This window comes from Rousettus aegyptiacus, unplaced genomic scaffold (genome assembly GCF_014176215.1).
Source record: "Rousettus aegyptiacus isolate mRouAeg1 unplaced genomic scaffold, mRouAeg1.p scaffold_m13_p_1, whole genome shotgun sequence".
Classification (NCBI taxonomy): domain Eukaryota; kingdom Metazoa; phylum Chordata; class Mammalia; order Chiroptera; family Pteropodidae; genus Rousettus; species Rousettus aegyptiacus.
In genome coordinates this window covers 90583674-90609404 of record NW_023416284.1, presented here as the reverse complement: position 1 = coordinate 90609404, position 25731 = coordinate 90583674, and the positions used below count along the sequence as shown (strand labels likewise).

General features: G+C 47.6%; 3 protein-coding genes and 1 pseudogene across 13 annotated transcripts in view; all 4 read left to right on the top strand.

The window, feature by feature from the left end:
- The first annotated feature begins 2024 nt into the window (after positions 1-2024).
- On the top strand, positions 2025-2143 carry LOC118605478 (annotated as a pseudogene).
- Positions 2144-8621: 6478 nt separating this feature from the next.
- On the top strand, positions 8622-10633 carry FKBPL (FKBP prolyl isomerase like). Of its 4 annotated transcripts, none has more exons than XM_016121542.2 (2): positions 8622-8641; positions 9504-10633. In XM_016121542.2, exon 2 carries the CDS (start codon positions 9564-9566, stop codon positions 10599-10601), a length of 1038 nt encoding a protein of 345 aa, XP_015977028.2. In that variant the 5' UTR covers positions 8622-8641; positions 9504-9563; the 3' UTR covers positions 10602-10633. The 4 variants fall into 4 exon arrangements, with proteins under 4 accessions (XP_015977028.2, XP_015977027.2, XP_015977025.2 ...); XM_016121541.2 differs by lacking the exon at positions 8622-8641 and adding an exon at positions 9079-9168; XM_016121539.2 differs by lacking the exon at positions 8622-8641 and adding an exon at positions 9079-9192.
- A 538-nt stretch (positions 10634-11171) lies between these two features.
- Positions 11172-20656, top strand: ATF6B (activating transcription factor 6 beta). 3 transcript variants are annotated; one of them, XM_016121553.2, is made up of 18 exons: positions 11172-11298; positions 11682-11761; positions 11905-11983; positions 12231-12322; positions 12788-12923; positions 15588-15673; positions 15807-15939; positions 16022-16153; positions 16300-16433; positions 17110-17295; positions 17382-17473; positions 17906-18082; positions 18269-18376; positions 18558-18639; positions 18849-18919; positions 19137-19248; positions 19387-19471; positions 19973-20656. In XM_016121553.2, the coding sequence occupies exons 1-18, from the start codon at positions 11217-11219 to the stop codon at positions 20200-20202; spliced, it is 2097 nt and encodes a 698-aa protein (XP_015977039.2). In that variant the 5' UTR covers positions 11172-11216; the 3' UTR covers positions 20203-20656. The 3 variants fall into 3 exon arrangements, with proteins under 3 accessions (XP_015977039.2, XP_015977038.2, XP_015977037.2); XM_016121552.2 differs by having other exon boundaries at positions 11177-11307; positions 18852-18919; XM_016121551.2 differs by having other exon boundaries at positions 11177-11307.
- Positions 20657-20811: 155 nt separating this feature from the next.
- TNXB (tenascin XB) overlaps positions 20812-25731 on the top strand; it is a 60329-nt gene continuing 55409 nt past the window's right edge. For 2 of the 6 annotated variants that reach the window (XM_036238339.1, XM_036238340.1), the window contains exon 1: positions 20815-25340. The gene's annotated coding sequence lies outside the window, so the exon portion shown is untranslated. Of the gene's footprint in view, positions 25341-25731 lie in introns of all 6 variants that reach the window. The other 4 variants (XM_036238360.1, XM_036238337.1, XM_036238332.1 and 1 more) reach the window with 4 other exon arrangements.

The following is a 25731-nucleotide window of genomic DNA, read 5'->3' as shown; positions in this document are numbered from 1 at the left end:
CCTCTCACGTTTGTCCCTAGATCCGGGATTCCTTATTCCCCCAGGGTTCAGGGACATGTCATCTCTCACCTTCTACCTCTACACACACCTCTAATCATGCCCCCCCCTTTTCTCCTCCCTTCCCCTACATGCATATTTCTGGATCTTTTCCTTCTTTGAGACTTTCCCTTGAAAATCTCATCCACTTCAAACTTAGACATCATTTCTAATGCTTCTCTGCTGTAGACTGAATGCTTGTGTTCCCCAGAAATTCATATGTTGAAACCTGATCCCTAGTTTGATAAGGGGGCGGCCTTTGGGAGGTGCTTAGGTCATGAGGGTAGACTATCATGAATGGGTTTAATGCCTTTATAAAGCAACCCCAGAGAGCTCCCTTGCCCCTTCCTCAATGTGAGGACAAAGCTAGAAGACAGCAGTCCATGAAGCAGAAGTGTCTCTCACCAGACACTGAATCTGCTGGTGCCTTGATCTTGGACTTTCTAGCCTCCAGAACTGTGAAAAATAAATTTCTATTTTTTATAAGCCACCCAATTCATGCCATTTTGTTACAGCAGACCGAGCTGACTAAGACATTACCCAACTTATGCATTTATATGCAGACATTTTCCCAGGGCCTGTGACATGGTGTGTGGACAGTCCATGCTGTTGGTTCTCTATACTCAACATGTTCCAAACCAAACTGATGCAGTGACACTGAAAACCTGCTTCCCTGTTTCTATTAATGACACCACTTTCCCAGCACTCTTATCTGAAAACTTGATGCTTCAGTCAATTCTACCATCACAATATTTTCTGAATCTGTAACATTTCCCCAGCCCTTGTCGTTTTTCAATGACCTCATCTAGGATTATTGCAACAGCTCCCCTAAAAGGTCTCCCTACTTCCTACCTCTCCCTACTCCAAGTCTCCCTCAACACTGCTATCATGTTATTCTCCCTACACACATAAATCCTCTCTTGACACTGCTCAAAGGGCTTCAAGATTCTCTATTGCTTACTCAATTGTTCACAAAATTTTAACCTGGCTTTCAACCTCTTTCATAATTTAAAATCATTCAGCTTTCTCTCTTCAACCTAATCTTCAACCAAACTGAATTATTCCTCATGTCCATCTCCAGGCCTTTGCCCAGCTGTTCTCAAATCTTAAACCTCTTTCTTTAATCGCTGCATATTATAAAACAAATCATTTGCAGCTTGTCATGTGTTTCAGACCACCTCTAAGCCTTTGCTCAGGATGTTCTTCCCCACTTCACATCTGCTTTTCCACCTGTTAGAAATTTACCTATCCTTTAAGGCCCAGATGAATTCAACCCCTCACTCCAGCAAGAATGAATCTCTCTCTGCTATAGGTTGGACTAGAGCAGTGGGTTCTAAACAGAGCCTCAGGCATTCCTTAGAGCAATGATTCTCAACCCTGGGGAGCATTTAAAAATCCCAAAGCCCTGGTTTCATCTAGGCCAATTAAATCAGAATCTCTGGGGGTGATACTCAGGCATCAATATTTTTTAAGACATCCCCAGATGATTCCCCTGGGCATCTAAGGCTGGGAATCACAGGTTTAGAGGCACTTCAGAGACCACCAAAAAGGAAGGTAGAGGCCAAAAGGTGTGGCTTCAACTAGAGTACCTACAATGTATCTGGTCTAAAATCTACCAATAATTCATGTTATCTGCATTTTTCCCCCATCTCTCCCCACCTGAGATTTTGATGTACTTATCTTACCTTGTGAAGGAAGGAGACAAATCTGGATCATCTCTGGTTTTCAGATTTTTATCAGATAAAATCTATTTGAATTCAATTAAATTGAAAGGAATTTGATGGAGGAGGAAGTGACTGAAAATGACTTCTTCTAGATCTCTTCACCTCACTCAGACTCCTCCCTCAAGTGGCATATTCCTATTTGAGCTTCCTTTCACCTTACCTCAACTCCTCCTCAAAACGTGGTGCCCTTGGCTCTTCGACCCCTATCAATAAAGATTCTGTCATCCAGGAGAGGTGCTCTGGCCCCCTCTAAAATCTACTTGGGTCCATGGCCATGCCACCCTGAACAAGCTCAATCCTGTCTGATCTAGGAAGCTAAGCAGTGTTGGGCCTGGTTAGTACATGGATGGGAGACCACCTAGTAAGATCAGGTGCTGTAGGCGTGCATAAATAAATAAATAAATAAATAAATAAATAAATAAATAAATGGATTGTAAGCTGACAAGGTCCTTACAATCTGTGAGGTCACCAAGAGTTGCCTTGCCTGAAAAAATAAAAAATAAAATAAAATAAAAATAAAATCTACTTGGGAGCTCTGATCTCCCTATGATGCAATTTTGGGTCACCACTTTCTTTCATTCATGAAAATTTAGTACCTACAACGTTTTTCACTTACTCCCAGTGTCAAATCTTTGATTTGGTTGGCACCAATAACTGCCACTCCTTCAAAATCGTCAGTCTTTTCATGTCGCCCCTTCCTCTGCCCAGAATCCACAATCCAAAAGTTCTTCAACCCCACCCAGACCTCCCGTTCACTGACTCTCATGCTTCTTTGGTGTTGCATCCCCTCAGTTTTTCACTTTCCTCATTACTCAGTGTAAATCCCCAGATTCTCAACGCTATAATCACCTCTCAGCCCTTGCCCTGTATTCTTGGTCCCTCTTCTTCCAACATATTTTATCCCTGGTTAGGTCCAACTCTGTCTGCTCCAAACTGGCACCCAACGGCTGAATACATCTGGGGAAAAACACAATCATACTGACTGGTCTCACTTCTTGTGGGCTCTCAGCAATCAGTTCACATTCCCCATTTCTGAGACCACAGTTTCACAAGATGACAAGCTTAGTTCTTATTTCAGTAAGAGAATAGAAACTTTCAGAAGATAACTTCCTCATGATCCCATCCCCAAATCTGCCACTCTGCATCTCTACCATATTTACTGCCTTCCCCTTGTAACTGCAGAGGCCTAACCTGTTCCCAGCCCAACCCCATCTGTCCACTGAGATTCTTTCCATCTCACCTGCTCAGAAATGGGACTCTTGAAAGTATCCTTCTCTCTCACATAATTAGTTTTCCCATTTTTACTGAAACATTCACATAAACATGCTCTTAATAACATTGCTTGTCTTTGAGAAGAGAAAGAAATCTCTTTTACTGCTCACCTATGTAGCAAAAGCACAATATTCAGAAGAGCAGTTACCCTTTGGTGGGAGGGGAATTCTGATAGAGAGGGACACACAGGGAGCTTCAACAATAACTGGAAGATTTTATTTCTTAATCTTCATGATACTCATTTCATTACTTTGTAATATACATGAGCCAAGGTTGAGAGACCCTGAACTAGACCCATTCACAACATTTCACACAGTTGATCTCTCTCCTTCCTCCTTGAAATTCTTTATTCACTTTAAATACTCTTTCTGAATTCAACTAAAGAAAGTCTTCCCTAGTCCCTTATTTGCTGCTCCTTCCATCTTCATCGATAGCTCTTCTAGACTCCTAAGTATTAGAGGGCCCTGGGACACTCTGCTCTTGGCTCGCTCTCTCTCTCCTAACCAAACTCCCATGACTAGCCCCTTAATTAGATTTTCTGCTTCCATTTTTGACGCATATAGTCTTTCCTCCATACAAAAACCAGAGTGATCTTTTAAATTATCAGTTCTCCACCACACAAAATCCAAACCGTTGCTTTGGCCTGTGAAGCCTACTTAGTCTTTCTTGTTTCTACCTACCTCTCTGACTTCATCCCCTCCCACTCTTCCCTTTCCTTCCTCTGCTCAACCCACTCTGGCCCCCCTGCTGTTCTTCTAGTTGCTATGAATCTAGCACAAAAATCTAATTCCTTCCTACCTTAAGGCTTTTGCGCTCTTGTTTTTCTCTCTCTGGACACTCTTACTTCAGATATTTGTGTGTCTGCTCCCTTACATTATTTATGTCTTGCACAAATACTGCCTCCACAAGGAGGCTTTCATCCTCACTTGATTAAAAACAGCACCACGCACACCTTGGGGGCATTTTGTAGCCTGCTTCATTGTGTTCATAGCACTTGTTACTGCCTGATATTATATTTTCTTTCTTTCCCTCCCCCCTCCCCCGATTTTCTTTTCTGATGTACTTATTTGTCTAATACCATCTGGTTGTGCAGAACTGACATTATATTTTACTGACTGGTTTTTATTGCCTATTATCTTCACTTGAATATAAGCTACAAGAGATCCAGGGCTTTTTTCCACTTCTTATTTCCAGAGCCTAGAATAATGCCTGGCACAGAGGAGGCCCTCAATAAGAACCTGTTGAATAAGTAGCTCATGGAGTTGTGTGAGGAGAAAAGGAGGTGATATACATGAGGCACTTAGCACAATACCCACTACCATGGTCATAATTAGTCAGGGCTTGGAAATAGCAGTTCTCATCTGCATCTTGGTGGTTGCTGGATGGGGGTGGGGGTTGGGGACATGGGTGAAGGCAGGAGAAGGGATTAAGAGGTACAAATTGGTAATTACAAAATCGTCATGGGGATGAAGAGTACAGCTTGGGGAATACAGTCAGTAGAATTGTAATAATTATGTATGGTGTCAGATGGGTACTGATCACTTTCTAAGTTATATAAATGTCTATTCACTGTGTTGTACATCTGAAACTAATATATTACTGTATGTCAACTGTAATTGAAAGTAAAAAATATATTTTTAAAAAAGAGCAGCTCTCATTGTTAAAAATTTCACTGTTAAAGGCTGCCTTTCATTATCTCGTCCTGCCTGAAAACCCTGCCTGTAAGGGAAGTACAAGAAAAATGCTTTGGAAGCACATAGGAGAAACAATTTTGACATAAATTCCAACAGAACTAAAAGCCACAGAAACACCAGAGCTAAACAGAAGGGGAAATTCATTTAGCCTTTGGAAAGCTAGAATTTTTGTCTCCCATCCTGATGCTAAATGGTAGAGAGCAAGTGCAGCATATGGTTCCATGTGGTGAGTATGGAATGCAGGGGGATGTGAGGGTGTCAAAACTTCCAACCAGCTCAATGCTTGGCGACAAGGCAGCATGAATGGGTATTGGAATGCTCTGGAAAGCTGAGATTGACAAGCCAGAGATGAATAATCTGGTGGAAAAGTGGCATTCCTTTCTTTATAGTTCCTGCCTTGTGTGGCTTCTTCCACCTGTAGTAAGTCCCTCCAATCACAGTAAGGCTCAACCCTCTGAATTCCTTTTCAAATCACCCCCAGCTGGACATAACTGCCATGCCACTTATCACCTTTGCCTTTGTATCTGAAGCTTTGGTTAACTATGACTCTACCCTTATTAGACTACTGATGGGGATTTTTGTATTAATCTCCATGTTTCATTGAAAAATTCTAAGTATTCAGTAAGGATTATTGAATGACTAAGAAAAGAACCTTACCTCACCCATTTAGAGGGCAAATATCCTATACTCTGTGTGTTTGCAGACAACATGAAACAACCACCAGCTCGCATAAAAATTTAGTGCCTATTATGACTTCACACCAGCTTTTGAACCTCCCCCTGGTTCTGCCATCAGATTAGATCTTTAGTGAGGCAAAACAATGCCCTTAGAAATAGGCTAAAGAGAGTGGCAGAATATGGCCAGATCCTCTGAGCCACCTTGGAAGGAGGGGACTCAGAAAGAAGGAAGGAAAGAAATGACTACTGGTGGATTGTAAAATAATTATTTACAGGTAAATCCTCAGAAACTGGTCAGATATGGGTGTTTCCCTCAGACCAATCATCAGCAAGGCTTAAGTGGCCCCTATGATGACTTGGAGGAGGGAAGAATTGTTACAGAATGGGGTTCATCTTCCATAATCACAGCTAGCAGAATCATTGACTGCCCCTCCCTCAAGTCCTTCTATTCTCCCAGATGCCTTTGACTTTCTTAACCCAGAATCTCCCATAATCTCATTCCCTTTCCAGAGGTTCCTGTGTGCTTCTCCCTCAGTCCCTCTCACCTGAAGCTGGGGAAATGTCTTAGGCACAAGGTAAGTCATGTCCCAGTTGCATCCATATATTTTGATGTTAGTGAATTAGTCCTTGACACACCAAAGGAAAAGAGGGAGCAGAGGACATTTATAGTGAGAGGGTGGAATTGAATCCAGTAACTTGGGGAAGAAGGCTCCTTTTCATCTCTTCCTCTCAAAGCTGCTCTTCAATTTCATTCTCATATTTTTAGGAAAAAGAGAGGAGAGACTCCTTGCTCACTCCCCAGTTTAAACCTCTGTCCCAACAAGTAAGCAATTTTTCACATGTCATCTTCATTTTGTATCTTCCTCAGATCCCATGTTCTTTAGCCAGGCCTGGGGATATCGTCCTCCTGGCTTGTTTTCTTCCTTCTTCCTGATCCCTTAGTGACTATTCCCAGAGAGCTGAGCCCCAGCATTATGAGACTCAAGGGGCAGGGAACTGGGAGAGAGCAAGCAGTGTGAGTCAGTCAATATTCATGCAGTGACACTTTGAGGGAGAGCCTATGCTCTTTCCCACACCTTGGCCCCTTCCTAGTGCTGTTTCTCAAGCTGAGACCTGGGGAATCTACAGATTCACAGATGTCTCCTCTAGGGACTTCTGAATCCTCTTATAAAACTTAAATTTTGTCTGATGGCATTATATGGTGTTAGATGGTTGCTGGACTTAGTATGGTGATCGCTTCTTTAGGAATATAAATGTGGAATAAATACGGTGTACACCTGAGACTAATATAATATTGTATGTTAGCTAAATTTTAATAATAAATATTTTTTAAAAACTTAAATTTCATGTTATAATTTTGATGGATAATCCTTTAAAAAATAAAAATATTAAAATATTCATTCTGGATGATTTGGATTACTTTTTTTTTTTTTAGAAATTTTAGTGCCTATGTTTGTGTTAGTTTTTCTAGTCACAGTGGTGACAAGGGATCAACTAAAGAGACAAAGTTGACCAGTTAATTCAATGTTTCTCAATATAGGGTTTTATAGGTGTGTTCTCAGAGGTTCAGTTCTAACTCATTCTTTAGATGTCAACAAAAATGTCTCATCCTCAAGGAATAGTCCCTCATTCCTCATTCATTCTTATAGCATCTCACACTTCTACATAGCGCTCACTGTAATTGTTTATTCTCCTTAGCCAGACTATAAGTTCCAGTGAGGGCAGGTACTGTGTCTGTCTCATTTACTTATGTATCCCTAGTTCCTAGCGTGCTGCCTATAACATAGCAGGTGTTCAATAAATATTTGTTGAATGAATGAGATGAAACACAGAAGAGATAGCGACTAGTTCCCTGCCCTGTGAAGTATGTTGGAAATGAAACACACACACAAAAATACTATAAAAGAACATTTCAAAGCAATACACTCATAGCAGAGTATACTTTCTTTTTATTAAATGAAGCTGATCTTAGAAGGGTCATTGGAGTGGCCCCCTCAGTTAAGACACACATAATACAAATTTGCCCAGGAATTAGGATGTAATCAAACCTTCTGTGACATCTTTCCCAAAAATCTCTGAAATAGAGGGTGGAAGAGGGAGGGATAAAAAAATAAATTAATTTTCAATAGGAGCCCACAGATTCCAAGAATCAGAGTATTTAGCCAGAATGGGAAAGGGTGGCAGTATACTCAGGTTACTCTGGCACAGAACCCAAAAGAAAACTTAGGAAAAAGAAGTCTAGGTTCGTGAGTCTCAACACAAAACAGAGAGTGGACTGTTTTGACACACATCTGTGGATAATGAGACTACCTTTCCTCCCGGTTGTCCTGACATGGTCCTTGTTGTCTGGGGCACAATGGTAGGGCATTAAAGAGCAAACTAAATGAGCCAAAGTGAGGTATGGAGAGTGGGATTCTCCTTTCCTGAAGAGCTGTGGTGGCCCAAACTGTACATGGCGATGGTGAAGCTGTTGCGGAGATGGTTAGGAAGAAGAGTCAGAGTCTGGAAATGCTTTTACTAATATGGATAAGGGAGAGGAGGAATGGCAAGGAATGGCAATGCTAGCAGCCCCCACCCCTGTTTCCATGGCTTTTTATTCTCTCTCACTAAGTTGGCTTTGCAAAACATCATTAGTTACTATCAGGTTAGCAATTACAAACTACAGCCAATTCCCAGACTCAGCCTCAAGGCCACGACCACATTATCAGCTATTTCTTCTCAGGTATCTTTTTCCCATCCTCGTCCCTAGAGCAAGAAGTTCCAGAATAGGTCAGGCATGTGTGCCCTCCCTGCAATGTGTCCTTGTGTGCAAGTCCACATCTGCTTCTGATGACCTTGTTGCTCCCAACACAAGCAAGGCTGCATCACAAAGGAACCTACATCTTCTATTAGAAGCACCAGTTTTTCACTGACACACTCAATGGAGCAGGTTATACCAGTTATATATGCAAAATATAGGGCACGCTGAAAGAGCACAGAGCAAGGGATGAAGAGAATGGGATGACGTTATTTCTGAATCATGCTATTCAAAGTGTGGTCCATGGGCCAGCATTGTTATTATCCTAGAGCTTGTTAGAAATGCAGAATCCCAGGCCCCACCCCAGACTTCCTAAATCAGAATCTGTAATTTCACAAGTTCTCACAAGTGATTTATATGCAGGTCAAAATTGTAAAGGCATGGTCTAAGATTTTTTGAGGAAGAAGAGCCTAGAATGCAATGATGAATTCGAAGGAAAAGGTAAGGAGAAACCTCACATCACCCAAAGGAAATAGGGCCTGCTGAGGAGAAAGAGGCCTGAGGGTTTATCTTGGAGCACCCAGGATTTAATGGGAGAAGTACCCGACAGTTGGCTTTGGGTGGGAGCCCCTGACACAAGGAAAAAGTGAAGAGCACAGGGCCTGAGGTCGCTAGATTAAAGGACTGACTGGTCTGGTGCCGCTATCATTCACCGCCAGCTACACCATTCTCTACTTTATCTGCATGCGCTCCAACCTCCCATTCCAAGATTTCTCCAGACTCTCAATAACCTGGGCAGCTGGATCTCGCCTACTTCGGTTCGAGTCGGCCTGGTTCGATTGTTAATGCCTAGAGTCTCTCGCGTGCGGGGGGAAATGACGTCACGTCAAGAAGGCGGGCTCACCAGGCTTCTTTCTCCTCGTGATTGGCTGCCAGGAATTTGACAATATTGGCCATCTCGCGGGCTCCAGGCTTAGCTGTCAGTGTCTCCCCGCGGCCCCGGCCCCAGGCCCTCCTATCCGCCTGCGGTCAGACTCTGAAAACAGTACTTAGTAAGCACGTAGCTTCGGAGGGAGAGCTGATCCAAATGGTTCGATTTTCGCCACCAGGCTAGGCGTTTCGGCCTCCCAGGGACTTTTTGACTCGATGGGTGTCCGTAGTTGGGGCGGCTACCCTAACCGCAGGGAATTGTGGAATTTATAGTTCTGGGTTCTGGGTGGAACCGAGGGCTGGAGCGTGACAGAAATTTTTGGAGGGAAAGAAAAATTAGGACTTTGAGAACTGGGTCCCAGGTCCCAGAAGGACGGGAAAGGAGTCTAAATAAGAATCCTACCGTTAGCATTGTTTCGATTTTGTTTTTCAGGTGCTGACCTGAGTCTGGTCCATTCCTTTACTACCAAAATTGTTTACCCACGGTAGCCAAATGGAGATGGCACCGATCAATCCAGTGGGAGAGAAAGACACCTCTTTACCGCAACAACAGTGGAATTGGAACCCCCAGAAGAACCTTGATTCAGCTCCTCAGCTTAGGCAGCATTCCCAGGAGCCTCCTACTGAAGTTCTTGAGCTGAGAGTGAGCCCAGATCCAGCCAGCCAAAGTCTAGAGAATCTTCAAGGGACTGAAAAACTGTCTGTTGGACTTGAGGAAGACTCTGATAAGTCTCATAGATCAGCCAGTGAAATGCCAGAGCCCCTCCAAGCCTCTGAACTCTGGTACTGTCCGGATGGGAGCTTTGTCAAGAAGATCATAATCCGTGGCTATGGCTTGGACAAACCCAAGCTGGGCTCCCGCTGCCGAGTACTGGCTTTTGGGTCAGGGCTGCCAGGGGGGTGGACGGAGCTAACTATGGGGTTAGGCCCATGGAGGGAGGAAACTTGGGGGGAGCTCATAGAGAAATGTTTGGAGTCCATGTGTCAAGGTGAGGAGGCAGAGCTTCAGCTCCCTGGGAACTCTGGCCCTCCTGTCAGGCTCACACTGGCCTCTTTCACTCAGGGCCAAGACTCCTGGGAGCTGGAGGCCAGTGAGAAGGAGGCCCTGGCCAGGCAAGAACGTACAAGGGGCACAGAATTATTTCGAGCTGGGAACCCCAAAGGGGCTGCTCAATGCTATGGACGAGCTCTTCGGCTGCTGCTGACTTTACCCCCACCTGGTTCTCCAGAACGAACTATCCTTCATGCCAACCTGGCTGCATGTCAGTTGCTGCTAGGGCTGCCCCATTTGGCAGCCCAGAATTGTGACCGGGTGTTGGAGCAGGAGCCTGGGCATTTAAAGGCCTTGTACCGAAGGGGGGTTGCCCAGGCTGCCCTTGGGAACCTGGAAAAAGCAACTGCTGACCTCAAGAAGGTTCTGGCGGCAGACCCAAAAAACCGGGCAGCCCAAGAGGAGCTGGGAAAGGTGATCTTTCAGGGTAAGAAGCAGGATGCAGGGCTGGCCCAGGGACTGCGCAAGATGTTTGGCTGATTAAAAGTTAAACCTTAAAAGGGATCTGTGAATTGTGGTCTGCGCCGTGAGATTTTTTTTTGGGGGGGGGGCGAGGGGGCGGGGGGGGGGAAGAAGGTGCAGAGGGAGGGTTTCAGCCCCCATCCCATTCCCAGCTTTTGCTTCCTTCCTAGGAGAGGTAACATTGGTCTCAGTGCGCCTCTTTCTCTTTTTTACCATTAAAAAACCATATGGTCATGTGTGCTACATTTTTTTTTTTACAAGGGGGGGCGGTGCTTATCCATTTCCGAAGATGCATAGAAGCTGTCTAAAATTTATCACTGGCTGGAGGAGACAGCGGACCTTTAAATCCCGGGAACTACATCTTCCAGGATATTTCTCGCTGGGTCTCGTTTCGCGCATGCGCAAGATCTACGGCCGGGTACTGTAGAAGTGCGTTCTTCTCTCGTGCTCCCATTGGTCCGGCCTGTACAGCCGCCTCTTCTGTTGATTCATGTGCTCAGCACCTAGGTCTCTTACTGGTCGATAGGGTTTCCGGGACGCCCCCTTTTTTAAAGAGTCAACTGATTAGTTGGCGATAGGAAGAGGCGGGCCTTGGGAACCGTCTCATGGTTGTGGGGGGGGCGGGGGGTAAAAATGGCGGAGCTCATGCTCCTCAGCGAGATTGCGGACCCGACGCGTTTTTTTACAGACAACTTGCTGAACCCGGAGGACTGGGGTCCGCGGAGTGAGGCCTGGGAGAGGGGAGAGGGCTGTGGCACGTTGTGCCCCAGAGGCACGCAGGAAGGAAGCTGAGGCCCAAAGAGGAAGGCTGGGCAAATACGGAATCCACCTTTCGAGGGAGGGCGGAGCAGGGAGCCCGTTGTGCTTTTGCGGGATGCGGGTGTACAGGAGGCCTCCGCTCCCTGCGGAAACGTCGAGTTATTCCGGGGTCGGGGAAGGAGGAGCTGAAGTTCTTTGGTTGTAGCACTTTCAAGTGGGCGGGCGGTGGGTTTGGCGGAGTGGATCCAATGAGGGATGAAGTGAGGGATGAAGTGAGGCCTGTGTGTGGGTACGTAGGCAGGGCCAGCGGACTACCCCTCTGACACTCCGTACTTGCAGACTGCACCTTGTATACCGGCCTGGATGAAGTGGCTGAGGAGCAGACGCAGCTCTTTCGTTGTCAGGAGCAGGATGTCCCGGTATTTCTACCCTAGCAGTCTTGTCTTTTACCATTGGTGGGTGGGAGTGGTCCCAGAACCGGGACTCTTCTCCAGGCCAGAGCTCATCTGCAGCCACCCCTTCTTTCTCACACTCCTGCTATCTAATATCCTCCCTTATTCAGTTTGGCAGCAGCATGCTGGATGTGGGGATGGATGTCAGCCTCCCTGAACCCCCATGGGACCCCCTGCCTATCTTCCCAGGTAAGATATCATTTGTGATTCTCTTATCCTTTCAGAAACTTATCTTCCCACTCTTTCCCAGAAACTATGTAATTCCTTGTGTCCTCGCACCTCCACGTGAGTGTCTGTGCACTCCCCTCCCCTTTAACAGCTCATGGGTTCCTTCCCCTTTGCCCCAGTGAAGGGGTCCTCACCTACATGTCCTTGGACACTCTGGATTCTTTTCAAACTCTGCTTCCTGGTAATTTTATAATCCCTTTTCCTTCAGATCTTCAGGTGAAGTCTGAGCCATCCTCTCCTTGCTCTTCCTCTTCTCTCAGCTCAGAATCATCACATCTTTCCACAGAGCCCTCCAGCCAGGTGAGAGAGACATCTCCCTCCTTCTGCTCTCTGTGGTAGGGACTCTGCTTCATTCCCTTCACCCATGGGTGCTGAGGATTGATTTATGTGCATGGGGGTGGGGGAGCTTTTCCCTGTCTTTGTCATTTCTTTAACATTCCTATTGGTTACATCTCCACTATGGTTTCTAAAAGTGAAAACAGAATCTTTTTAATAGAGATATGTGGCAGCTTTGATGGGGTCAGGGAAAAAGAGTTGTCAGCTGCTAAGAATTATGAAACTGCCCCTGCCCACGTTGTCCACTCTAGGACAATATTTGAAATCGTGAGACTTTATCAACCTTCTGGGGAAATACAGAGTACCTTTCAAACCAGAATGTCGGATAATTGGTAGTTTGTAAACTCTAAATCTTTTGTTCTTGCCCTTACTCTCAACATGTCCCTTGTTTTCTTCTTTCTTCCCCACTGTACCCCTTCTCTCACCCAGGCCTCTGGTGTAGGGGAGGTGCTGGTTGTGAAGATAGAGTCCTTGACACCTCCACTCTGCCTCCTGGGAGATGATTCAACATCCCCATTTGAAACCATCCATGTCAATGTGAGCCCCACCTCTGATAATTCCTCAGGTAATAACAGCCTACTCTCCATCCCCTGGCTTTACCAAGGTAGAATGTGTGCTCTTTTTCACATGCATGTATTTGTGGGTGTGGCGGGGGGCAGGCAGCAGGACAAAGAGGAAAAGGTAGGAAGGGTAAATTGCAGATAGCCAGGAGAAAGGCCAGGAGTGGGAGGGAGAATTTCAGGTAACCACAGCAAGGGCGGCACCAAAGAGATGGGGATGGTTTTTCTTTTTCTTGTGCCTAGTATCCTGTTGTGATTTAACTTCTGTTGCTTTGCAGTTTTTAAAAGCAATAGATAGTTTAGGGTATATTTTATTTATTATTGTTTCACTGCAACATTTTATCATACAAAGTTTTAAACAAAAGAGTTAGAATGCTATATGCCTAACTTCTATGTTCTATAATTATTAGTATTTGTGCAATGTTTTAAAAGTGTTATCAAGTTTATGTACTCATTTGTTTATTCATTAAACACTTACTGAGCACCTACTCCATGCCAGATACTGGACAGAGTGCTGGGGATGCAAAGATGAAGAAGACGTCACCACCACACTGATTTGAGAATTCTGTAGTGTAGTGGGGGTTAGAAAGACAAGTACCAATGAATGCACGTGTGGTAATTCTTGGATAGAAATCTTTATGGGGTGCCATGTAAGCTGATAAGAGGGGGTCATCCACCGGATTGGGGCTGGATCAATAATGTGCTCCTGGAGGAAGAATTTCCTGAGCTGAGTTTTGAAGGACACATGGAAATTAGCCAGAAGAATGTGGGAACGTGTGTGCCTGCGCGTGCGCACGCGTGTGTGTGTAAGGAACCTGTACCTCGTCAGAGTGGATGTGAGCAGGGAGTGGGGAATGGCACGGAGGTGCCAAGGCTTCAGGGTCAGGTGGGAACCCTGCTAAGGGACTTTTAGCTTTTATCCTGTGGGCAGTTGGAACCCTTCGAAGAATCAAGCGGGAGAGCAGTATGATTAGGAAGATGACTCTGGTAGCAGAATGGAGAATGGATTGTAGAAAGGCAGGACTGGAGGCAGGAGGAGGAGACCAGGGAAGATGCTCATGCAGTTAGTCAAGTAAGATATTAGAATGCCGAGAAGAAGGCAGAAAGAATGAAATGGAATGGAGGAGTTGTGGTGACCTTCTGGGCATTGGAGAGAGGTAGGAGTTGAAGAGGATGAATTTCTGGCTAGGGCAGCCATCCAGTGGGTGATGGTACTGTTCACTGGATAGAGACTGCAAGAATGAGAACCCTCTGCTCAGGGAGCATGATGAAGTCAGTGTTGGACATGTTTATTATCGATTTTGAAGTACCTTTAGAGTTTCCTGGTATTGCCTCTCTCATTGAACTCCAACCAGAAGCAAGAGGGCAAGGGAGCTCAGTGATGCAATCCATTCATGTTTTCTTCCTGGGCCTTAGAGCAGGGCAGGGGACAATGGAGAGTGGATTTAGAGAGACAAACAGATCATATCCAGCACGTTATTAAAAGTTACAAAGAGGACACAAAATAAGGATTGTAAAGCCTTTAGCAACAAAGATTGTTGATGACTTTGCAAATGCTAGTATTTTTAGAGTCAGATAATCCTTTATGATTTGTATTTTTCACTCGTCACTTTGATAGGCACGAGGCATAAGATGTAGCCCTTGCTTTTGGAAAGTCTCATGGAGAGTCTCATGTGTTATAACACAGGATTAATAGCTCAAGTAGTGGTCATCTCTGAGGAGGAGATCTGAATATTTGGTGGACAAGGAAGGGAAAGAGATTCACTTTTCACTGAATTCCCCTTTGTTTCTTCAGAATTTTATATTGCCTGACTTTTACCTCTTCAAAAATATAAATTGATTTGAAATTTTTAAATAGTAATATTGGAGATCATTAATTACCAAAATGAGTGGTATGGACCAGAGGTAGTGGCAGACTGTTGACCTTAGGGCTGAATCTGGCCCTCAGCTGAGTTATTTTACCTCTGTGGGGCAATCAACAAGTCTTATAGATAGATTTAACAGAGGCTATGAAGGCTCAGCGGTAACTGAGACTTTACGATTTGGTGCCTGGGAGGCTGACAGGTGCGGGAAGGGAATTTGTGTGAAGGGACAAACAGTGAGCCCTGTATAAGTTCAGTTGACTTTAGGCAAATGGTGGGGTGTAAGAATGGAAGTGACCAGCAGGAAGCTTGGGAGTTAGGATCAGGGCGCAGGGAAGCAGTCAAGGGTAGAGATGCAGACTTGGCAGTTGTTAGCATGGAGATGTGTTATGACATTATTGGGCCAGGAGGTGAAAATCCAACAAGTTGGGAGTATGGGCCCATGAGAATGCTGCAGACTCTCCTTGTTTGGGCCTTGTCTATGTGAATGGACAAGGTCCGTGAGGAAGAAAGAGGGTAAGAAGAAGGGCAAGAGTAGTCTTGAGGAAAATTAAGCAATGGTGGAAAAAAAAAATTAAGGAGCCCCTGAAGATGAAAGGCAGTCCTGGGTAAAGAGGTAGTAGAGAAGTCTACAGATTAGCAGCCCCATGGCACCTCCACCTTCTGGACTGCCTGCCTAGAGCCAAAATAGTTTTCTTTGTAGGAACAAGGGGAAATGACCATGTCTCTCATGTCCCAGTTGTAACCCTCTTCTCCTTCAGTGTTTATTGGATACCAAGCTTTTTGTCTCATCCTGCTACCCCACAGATGTCCATACCAAGATAGAACCTGTCTCTCCATCTTCCTCCATCAACTCTGAGGCTTCCCTGCTCTCAGCAGAGTCTCCCAACCAGGTGAGCATCAATGTCCCTCCCTCCAGGCACTACAGTGAGTTCCTTCTGACTCAGAAGAACGAGAGCTTTTTCTTCTTTAGCTTCTCTTCAACACTTCTCTTGACTCAGACATTTCCTGGAATGCCCTTCATAGGATTTTATAGGAGAGATACTGGAAGTGAAGACAGAGTCTCCATCCCCTCAAGAGTGTCTCCTGCAGGATGTCCCAGGCCCCCCACCTGGAGCTTTCCAGATTAGCATGAGTCCATCCCTCGATGGATCCTCAGGTACTGGGGCCTCCTGATACCTGGGCTTCCTGACAAAAGGCCTATAGTCCTGATATTTCTTCCTTCCTTTACCTACCTTTAGGCAAAACCCTGCCCACCCGGAAGCCACCATTGCAGCCCAAACCTGTGGTGATAACCACTGTCCCAGTGCCACCCAGAGCTATGCCTCCCAGCACCACCGTCCTTTTGCAGCCCCTTGTCCAGCCACCCCCAGGTACTGAAGAAAGAGAGAAGGAGATGGGCTCGATTGACCTTCTAAGGGAGCTTAGAGCCACTGAGGCTCTCATGTGCTTAGTGTGGACATAGGACCCCACCTGACTTATAGCTCTCTTACCTCTTTCTCCTGCTCATTTGCCCCAGTGTCCCCAGTTGTCCTCATCCAAGGTGCTATTCGAGTCCAGCCTGAAGGGCCGCCCCCACCTGCTCCACGGCCTGAAAGGAAGAGCATTGTTCCAGCTCCTATGCCTGGGAACTCCTGCCCTCCTGAAGTGGATGCAAGTATTGGGCAGGGGCGGTACGGGGCAGAATAGGGCTAGTAGAGGGAATGGAAGAGGGAAGTCTGTCATGGAAAACTGTGGGATGAGAAGAGAACAAAAGGCAAGGAAGCAGACCCTTAAGATGATCCTAAAGGTCAGAGTGGACCCCTGTTTATATATGAGTATCAACTTTATGTAGTTTTAGGATCCTTATTTTTGTTACCACTGCAAAAATGGTAACAAAATGGGGGTGGTCTGGAGAAATGGGGGTGGTCTCAGTAAATCAAAGGCAGCGGAGTCGTCATCTTATGGTCGTGGCCGTAGTTGGAAGAGGGACGTTGCTTCCTAGGAGAAAACCAGTTAAACTGTTCCTTAATTATAGCAAGGTTAAACGTAGGGCCTTAAAAAAGGAGAATCGAGAAGGAAAACCAGCCACCAAGGAGAGGAACTGAGATTTAGGAACCAGGATGGAGGAAGTTCTTCCTACAGTCTAACTTCTCTCAGCTCTGAGGAACAGGAATAGGGAGTTGTTGAAAGAGCCCTCTCCCTGAAATGTTTTAGTAGAGAGGAAAACCCCCTCTCTTGTGAGTAAGTAAGGTCAGGAAGGCAGGAGAGTGGTCCCTGTGAGCTTTGGGTAATGGTTCCCCTCTTCTGCCCACCTTTCATTCCCTTTTTGATCCTCTGTGTGCCTTAGACAAAGCTGCTGAAGCGGCAGCAGCGAATGATCAAGAACCGGGAGTCCGCTTGCCAGTCCCGGAGGAAGAAGAAAGAGTACCTGCAGGGTCTGGAAGCTCGGCTGCAGGCGGTGCTGGCGGACAACCAGCAGCTGCGCCGGGAGAATGCTGCCCTCCGGCGGCGACTGGAGGTCCTGCTGGCTGAGGTGAGACATCTGGCCTTGGAGGACCAGAGGGAATAAAGGCTTCTTTGAAGGACTCACCCTCTCTTGTCTCTTCTTCTGCACCTTAGAACAGTGAGCTCAAGTTAGGGTCTGGAAACAGGAAGGTGGTCTGCATCATGGTCTTCCTGCTCTTCATCGCCTTCAACTTCGGGCCTGTCAGGTGAGACCTGCTTTGCCTCTCCAGCACCTTCAGGGTGGAGCTCACCATCACAGTCACCTGATTCCTGCTTTGGCACGGTCCCTTTCATTCCACTTACACACACAACTCTCATGTCCCTGGCATGGTGGTATATCCAGCAGTCCCTTTTTGTTCCATCATTTCTCTCACAAATGGTAGGTCCTGGGGTAGATGTTGGTGATAACATTGATAAAAACAGACTATTAAGTGCTTCTTGGTTAAGCACTCTCCTTTTCTCATATTTCCTGGCCTTAGGAGGTAGGGACCGTTCTCATTCCCATCTTACAGGTGAATAGATTCAGCCTTATAGAACAGATTAGAAGCCAGGTGGGCTGTCTGCAGAGCCCTTGTTCTTTACCAGCCCCTCAACAAAGTCAGAATTCTTCCTTGTGCTCTGTCCTTCCCTGTCCACAGCATCAGTGAGCCACCGTTGGCTCCTGTCTCTCCTGGGATGAGCAGAGAGGCGCCTCGACCTCGGAGACACTTGCTGGAATTCTCAGCACAATTGCCGGTTCATGGGGTTGAGACCCTTGAGGGCTCCCAGGGCCCTGAGGAGTCCCAGCCCAGCCCCGAAGGCCGGCCAGGTTTCAGGTGAGGAGAGGGGCCTCTGTCTTTTGGGGGTGTTGAGTGTGTTGTCTCCCCCAAGTGTGTTGTCTCCCCCAAATGTACCTTTTTGAGGGGAGCTGGAGTTGCTCTCTTGCCATCATTGCCTTCTCTATTGATGGGGGGACATGCTGGGTAGCCTGTGATCATTGCCTCCCCACTGCCTCACTCCAGGAACCTGACAGCCTTCACCAGGGGTGCCAAGGAACTGCTGCTAAGAGACCTGGACCAGCTCTTCCTCTCCTCTGACTGCCGGCATGTCAACCGAACTGAGTCCTTGAGGTATGGGGGATTCACAGCTGGGACATCTTCCTTGTCATTCCAAAGCCCCTCCACAGATAGCCTGGCTGTCCTTTTTTGCTAGAGCACCAGCTCTCCTTGCCTGTTCTGCTCCCTCCTGTGTGAGGGAGGAAAGGGGAGCTTTGGCCTGGCATGGAGGTGTTCCCCTCCTCTGCTTCCCCAGGCTTGCTGACGAGCTGAGTGGCTGGGTGCAGCGCCACCAGAGAGGCCGGCGGAAGATCCCCCAGAGGGCCCAGGAGAGACAGGTAGGAAGGAGGGCTAGTTCAAGGAAGGCCACTTACAGACAAGGGCTTAGTATTCTGGGGGTTTTGAGGGAACATCTCATTGTAGCGGTTTGAGAAGTTGTTGAGGAAGTGAAAGGGTGGGTGTGAAGTGGCATCAGCTTCCAGGGGTCGTCTGTCTCTTTCCCTTTTCCCTTCACCCTCTTCAAATCCTTAGATACTTCTCCTTCCAGAAGTCTCAGCTACAGAAGACATCGCCTCCAGTTAAGGCAGTCCCCACCCAACCCCCTGGGCCCTTAGAAAGGTGAGTCTGGGAGAGGGGTATGCTTTCTTATTCAGTGAGGTTCCACTCTAAACTATGTCCCCAAGAACTATCCTGTTCTTGTCACCATTGCCACCAATGGCTATGCCTCCCTCCTCTACTGGGGGTCTCCTGTCTCTTTTCCTCTCTTCCCGCTTTCCCAGTGGGAACTGGGTACTGGGCTTAGTTCCTCCCAAATCCTGTTTCCCCACCTGCCTAGGGATTCTGTAGGACAGCTGCAGCTGTATCGCCACCCAGACCGTTCACAGCCAGAGTTCCTGGATGCAATTGACCGACGGGAAGACACATTTTATGTTGTCTCCTTCCGACGGGTGAGTTCCATCTCCTGGCCCCATCCCTGTCACCTTGGGTGTTCCAGCGTCTTGCTTCAGGTTGAGGCTATGGAATAGCCAGGGAGCCTGTTGCCATCTTTTCCTCCACCCTCCTGTCCTCACCCCTCTGTTTCCCAGGACCACTTGCTGCTCCCAGCCATCAGCCACAACAAGACCTCTCGGCCTAAGATGTCCCTGGTGATGCCTGCCATGGCCCCCAATGGTAATTCTTTGGTGTGGGCAGGGGTCCTGAAATTGAGGAAGGAGGGAAATTTCGATGGGGAGATCCAGCATGAAGAGCTGAGGGGGGAAATGGAGAGGGATGTGGGGCATTCCAGAGAGATGCTAGATTTCTGGGTAAGAAGAAGCACAAAATGGGGGGATTGGAGAACAAAATGCAGGAGACTCTGATGGGAGGAAGACAAGGTTGGTGAATGTGTTTGGGTAGGTGCTGGGCAGAATGGGGTGGGCTGGGAACCTGCCAGACTCTCACCTCATTTTTTCTCTTGTTGTTCTCTCCTCTATGACCTCACACTCATGTAATTTTCTTTTCCTACCCTTTTCCCTCTCCTTTCACCAACTCCACCCCTACCCTTTCATTTAACTCCCACTGTCACTGATCCACCTTGTCACTGCTGCCCTTTCCTCTCTATCCATCTGCTTCTCTGGCCCCTTTTCTCTGTTTGCCTCCCCCTTCTCTTCCTTAACTCTCTACTTTGCACAGAGACAGTATCAGGCCGGGGGGCCCCTGGGGACTATGAGGAGATGATGCAGATCGAGTGTGAGGTCATGGACACCAGAGTGATTCACATCAAGACCTCCACAGTGCCCCCTTCACTCCGAAAACAGCCGTCCTCGACCCCAGGCAATGCCACAGGTGGCCCCTTGCCAGCTTCTGCAGCTGGCCAGGCCCCCCAGGCCACCCATCAGCCTCTCTACCTCAATCATCCCTGACTTCTGTCTCTCATACTGATTTAGAACTTGGGGGTGGGGGAGGAATGACCAGGTGAGACTTTCTAATTTCCCTGAACCCTGGGCTTGGGCAACTGGTGAAAGGACAGGGTGTGGGGTTAAGTACTTATTTGGAGGTGAGGGGGTTCACCTCTCTTTTCACTCCTTTTTGGAATATAGGGCTCTTCTCATTTTTCTGAACCCTCAGTCCCTGCTTCTTTCTTTGAGGGTATTGAGTGAGGGTAAGGTTTGGGGTGGATGGGTTCTTGATTCTTTTGCATCTATGTTTTGGGGGTGGAGGTGGGAATTTAGTCCCCAGGAGGGACAAGGAACATTTTACATTTTGGAGCTTGTTACTGGCAATAAAGGAAGGGTGGTAGAGGGAGATCAGATTTATGTATGTGCGTATCTTTTTTTAATTATTATTAAATAAACAACTTGGAGGGAGTTAAAGCAATGGTGGCTGCTTCCTGGCTCATGACAGGAAATTTGAGAGAAAGCGACTTCTCTAGGGCAAGTATATCAGAATTAAGCACTGAAGACAGCTGGCTCTGGGGTGGGGTGGGTGTGGGATCACAGACCTCATGTCATCCTTTAGGACCCGCCCATGCAACACTAGGATGTCTATGGGAGGTGTCGGGTGGGGGAAGGGATGTCCCATGATGTGACAGCCAGGAGGATACAGATCCCTGGAATGTGTCTGAGTAAACAGGAAGGACAGGGGGCCCCACGCCCTTTGGAGTGAGCAGCCTCCCTGGGTCCCCTGCATTCTAACAGGTCCTCCCTCCCTTCCCTCGCTTTCCAGGACAAACAACCGAGCTGGGGCCAAAGGGCTGTGAGCCAGAAAGGAGGGGCCACAGTGGAGAAGGGGTGGTGTTTGGAGGGAAGGGGGATGTTGAGCATCTTCTTGGCTCTGAACTGGAAGAGACTGAGACTTGGTCCAGTTGAAGGAAGAAAACAAGAGTGGGTCTGGCAGAAAAGCCTGTGCTTTCTAATTAGGGAGAAGGGGAGCAGGAGAAAGGGTGAAGGCCCAAGTCTCGCTCAACCTGTGGGGATCCCCATCAGCAGCTCTGGCCCAGCCCTGCAGGAGTATACTGGGTCAGTTGGAGGATGTGGGCTGGGCCTGGGCCCAACGCCCAGATGACTGGACAGGGGCCACCTGGGCCACAAGCCCAGGCCTGAAGGAGTGGAGAACCTCATGTGTCCAGCCAGGCTCCCCCTCCCCATTACTGTGTTTGGGGTGAAAACAGACTGAGTAACTGTGGCAACCTGGAATTAGGGCTCCCAGGAAATATGCCTCTCTTCCCTCTAGAGGGCAACCCTGACTCCTCAGCCAGCCCCAAGGTCTTCCTGCCCCAAGATCGCTCTGGCCTTATCCAAGCAATGAGTACAAAGAGGACAAGGATTTTGAGGCAGATCACCTGAGGTGGTTTTTCTTAGTGGATGTCCCTGCTATGTAACTTAAATACTCTAAGCCTTAGTTTCCTCATCTGTAAAATGGGATACTCCTACCTACTAGTCAGGGTTGATGTGAAGATGAAAGATGGTATTCATGGTGCCTGGTCCATAGTAGACACACATTTCTCCTTTTTTACATTGTTTCTCCTCTAGTCTTGTCCCGTCTGGGTCTATCACTGTTCCTTGTCCCATCACTCTTTCTGTTTTCTGACCCTAGCTCACACAAGTGCCTGAAATATTGGCATTTCAGACTAGGGGTGGGACATGCAGCTTCTCTAGCTGAGTGGCAGTGGACAGCTGGCACTTTGGTATGAACTGGAAGGCACACTTTGGGCTGAGGGAGTGGGGTGGTAGGAAGGGTAAGAGGCTTGGAGAGTGGGTATGCCATGGTGGATTGAGGCTGGGCAGTCTCTGGGCTGCCACTCTCTGGGCCCATGAGGATCTCCAGCCACAGCCCCCATCCAAGGCCACCTCAGTATTTCCGTACCTCTGTTGGCCCTTCCTGTCACAGGCCCTTTTTATCTTAATGTTCTGTTGCTTTCCTTTTTCTAGATTTCTTTCCTGCCTGCCTTTGCCCTGTACCCCACTGTGAGTTACCACCTCTTTTTGACCCATTATTTGTTCATCTTTTTGTTTCTTGCTGCTTTGGTGTTTTTCCCTTCCACCTCTTCTGCTTCGCCCTTTTTTTTTTTTTTCTTGGTCTTATCTCCCCCTGCTGCTCACCCTGTGCTCGCCTCTTCCCTTTTCATGCCACCCTCCCTCCATTTCCCTTTCCACTGCTTTGTCCACATTCTTTGTCCCTCTCCATGACTTCCTCTCTTCTCCCCCACTTCACCCCTTTCCTCCTTCCTCCCCCTTCTCCCTTTGCTTCCCACTCCAATCCTCTGCTCTCCCCAGCTGTGGGGGCCAGGACTGGAGAGCCTAATGTTTGCCTCATCATTCTGCTATGGCTTCTGGATACAGCACATCTGGATTCCGGAGCCCAGATGTGTGGTTGCCACAGCAACCTCAGTTCCTTTGGTAAATAGGGCGCCCACCCACCCCAGAGCAGAGAACAAAACAATTGTGTGACTTTCTTTTGTCACGAGATAGAAATGTCCTCCCTCCTCCCTTCTCCCCACACCCATGTCTCCAGGCAAAGGAAGTTCTAAGGGTCCAAATCTTTCTTCCTGTGGCTCTGTTGCCTCCAAGCCTCTTAATTCTCTATCATTTTTCATCTCAGGTTCAGTCTTTTCATGTTCCTCTTACCGTCTCCCACCCCCAGATCCCAGTGATGAAATGAAGACCCCCTGTTTATTAATTGGCAATTTCTTCTAAGCGAATCTAAATAATTGGATGCTGAAAGAAGTTTCAGAAATCCAGATCATCCATCCATCCTTCTCAAACTAGTTCTTCCAGAAGCCCCTTCATTTGTTTCTGCCTTAAGTCTTTAATCTTTCCTGGGCTCTTCTTCCAAGAGGGGAGAGAATACAGGCTTTGGAATCAGAAAACCTGGGTTGAGGCCCAACTTCACCATCACCAGGAAAGTCCCTTGGACAAGTCACCTAACATCTCTGAACCTTTATTTCCTCGGCCATGAAGTAGGATTAATATAATGCCTGCACTGTGTAGGAAAGTGTTTTGTAAACTGAAGCCCAGTCCAAATGTGTTTTGTCTTTCCCCTCTCTGGGACTGCTTCCTTGGATCGCAGCCCCTGGCCTGTCTTCCTTCCCTTTTCCTTATCCTTCAGGTCCTTGCCCTTAATTGCCCTTACTCTTTTTTGTCTTCTTTCCATTCTCCTTGTATTTCCCTTTCCTCCCTTTCTATGTCTTTTATTCCTTATCTTCTTGAGGTCATTCAAGGATGGAGGCCCAGAACTGAAGACACCTGGACTGAGAATTCTAAGATCATCCAGAGCACATGGACAGGTCTTGATAGCACCCAGACCTTTCTACCTGTCACCCAGGACACCCCAGTGACGGTGACCCTGCTCTTACAACTAGGCTTCCCTGCCTTTGCGCCTGGGGCTCCCTACCAGACACACTTTCCCCATCCTCTTCCAGTCAATTTATAATTTATCAGGTACCTACACTACATAAGGCCTGATGCTTTCCTGATGATACAAACATATATGAGACATAAGCTCCTGGAGAGACAAGAAAGCCTGAAACCTAGGAGCTTTCAAATTTGTATTCCTTGGGTTTTAAATCCAGGGGAATCAAAGGTTAAACAGTGATTATCTCAGAACCTAGAATTATGTCTGTCAAGCTTCCAATGGCTTCAGTTGCCTTGTAAGTTTGTAAATTTCTGGAATCCTTCACTCTTCTCTGAGATTCTGACATTCCACCTGTCCCCAGCCGTGGGCTTCCAAAACACCCCACGGCCATCCTTCTGGCTCCTACTTCTCTCCAAGATCTCCTGGCCACTCTTTGGGTCAACTATACTTATTATGGTGACCATACTTCCTAAATCATAAAAGCAAGATATAAGGCAAAGGACCAAAATTTAAAAAGTGGTTATGACCATGGGACATAATTACTGAAACCTGGGGGTATCAGAAATGACCCCTCTGTGCAGTCTGCTGTCCCCATGTCATGGTGTTTCAGCCCCCCACCCCGTCATCTACTTTCCCCCCAACCCCAGCCCAGAGATCTCAGAAGCTGTTACCTACTCCAGGCTCTGGGGGCTTCAGGCCAAGGCAGAGGAAGGAAGCTGAACCCAGCTCTATTCAAGATTCTGACTTCATCTTCCCCATCAAAGCCAGGAAAAACAAGCGCGGGCGCGCGCGCACACACACACACACACACACACACACACACACACACGGATACACACGGGGACACCCTCGCTAGAGCCCATGTGAGCTTTCATCCTTAGCCACAGGGAGCTGACTGGGCATCTAGCACAGCCACATGCTGGTCCAATGAATCCTGACCCAGGAACGTTACATACCTGTGACCAGGGGGATCTGACTTGGGATGCAGACACCTCTGCCCCAGCCCAAGTGGCAGAATCAGGTGCATACAGGCTTCTGCATGTCCCTTTCACTTGTGATTTGGTGCAGCTACTCAATAGTGACGTTTGTAGTCGGGTAGCAAGAACTCTATCCTCAGTGTGAAACCTGGGATCACGGCTCCCTTGGCCTGGCTGTTTTTCCTCTGCGTCAAAAGTCTCCGTTTTAGGCCCTCATCAGGGCAGCAACCAAAGGGGAAATGAGGCCAGAGAAACAAACAGCAGCCTTATGTGGTGGTGTCTGCTGCCTCACCTTCTGGTGTTGGTCTTCCCACCTCTGCCTAAGATCAAAGTGCCCTTTCCCTCCAGCCCCCAACTCTCCCTACCCCTGTTCCTGCTTCCCTGCAGCCCCCACGCATTAGCCCCCTTCCACTTTCCACAACGTCACTGCCATTTGTGCCTCTACCCCATATCTGCATCCTGCCTCTGGCTCTTTCTTCATCACTAAACTTTCCTCCTAACTTTCAGGCTTTCCTTTGCTGTCTCTCCTGAACCCCAAATGCCTTTCCAAGTCTTAAATGTCCTGGTGTTCAGCCAAGCTGTTGGCCAGCCAGTCCCTAAGCCTCATCTGCCATTTCTTTAGGACTTTGCTGAGGTGAAAGAATAAACAGCGTGATCCCAAGCTGAGAAGAGGAGGTAGACTGGGCAAACCAGAGGGGGAGAGGCATTGCAGGACGGGTCAAGTGCAGAGGGTAGGCAACCACAGGACAGGGCACAGGTGGGAGCAATTGGGTAGTGATGGGGAAGTCGGGCGACAAGAAGTCCCTGAGAAGGTCCCACATTGGAAAAGGATTTGGGCTTGGGAGGGAGGTTTTCTCCTGCCCGCACTTCCAGGACAGAATTGGTGGGGGACAGAGGAGCTGTGCTGGGCACCAGACAGATAGGACAAGATCCTAGATGAAGCAGTGTGGCAGTTGGGAAGAAGCAGGAGGGGACTTGCAGGGGAGGAGGAGAGAGGGGCTGACCATGGGGAAGGATGTTAGTAGAGAGGAGAAAAAGGGCCTGAGAGCAGGAGCAACAGGTGGAGAAATAGAGGGGAGAAAGGAGCAATGGCATGAGAGAGCAGAGGATGCTAAATTGGGC

Excerpts from the sequence above, each read along its gene's own strand:
- FKBPL (XM_016121542.2), top strand. The coding sequence starts at position 9,564 with ATGGAGATGGCACCGATCAATCCAGTGGGAGAGAAAGACACCTCTTTA.
- ATF6B (XM_016121551.2), top strand. The coding sequence starts at position 11,217 with ATGGCGGAGCTCATGCTCCTCAGCGAGATTGCGGACCCGACGCGTTTT. Across the intron at positions 17,296-17,381 it reads TGGAGGTCCTGCTGGCTGAG|AACAGTGAGCTCAAGTTAGG; the intron begins GTGAGACATCTG and ends TCTGCACCTTAG. Across the intron at positions 17,474-17,905 it reads TTCAACTTCGGGCCTGTCAG|CATCAGTGAGCCACCGTTGG; the intron begins GTGAGACCTGCT and ends CCCTGTCCACAG.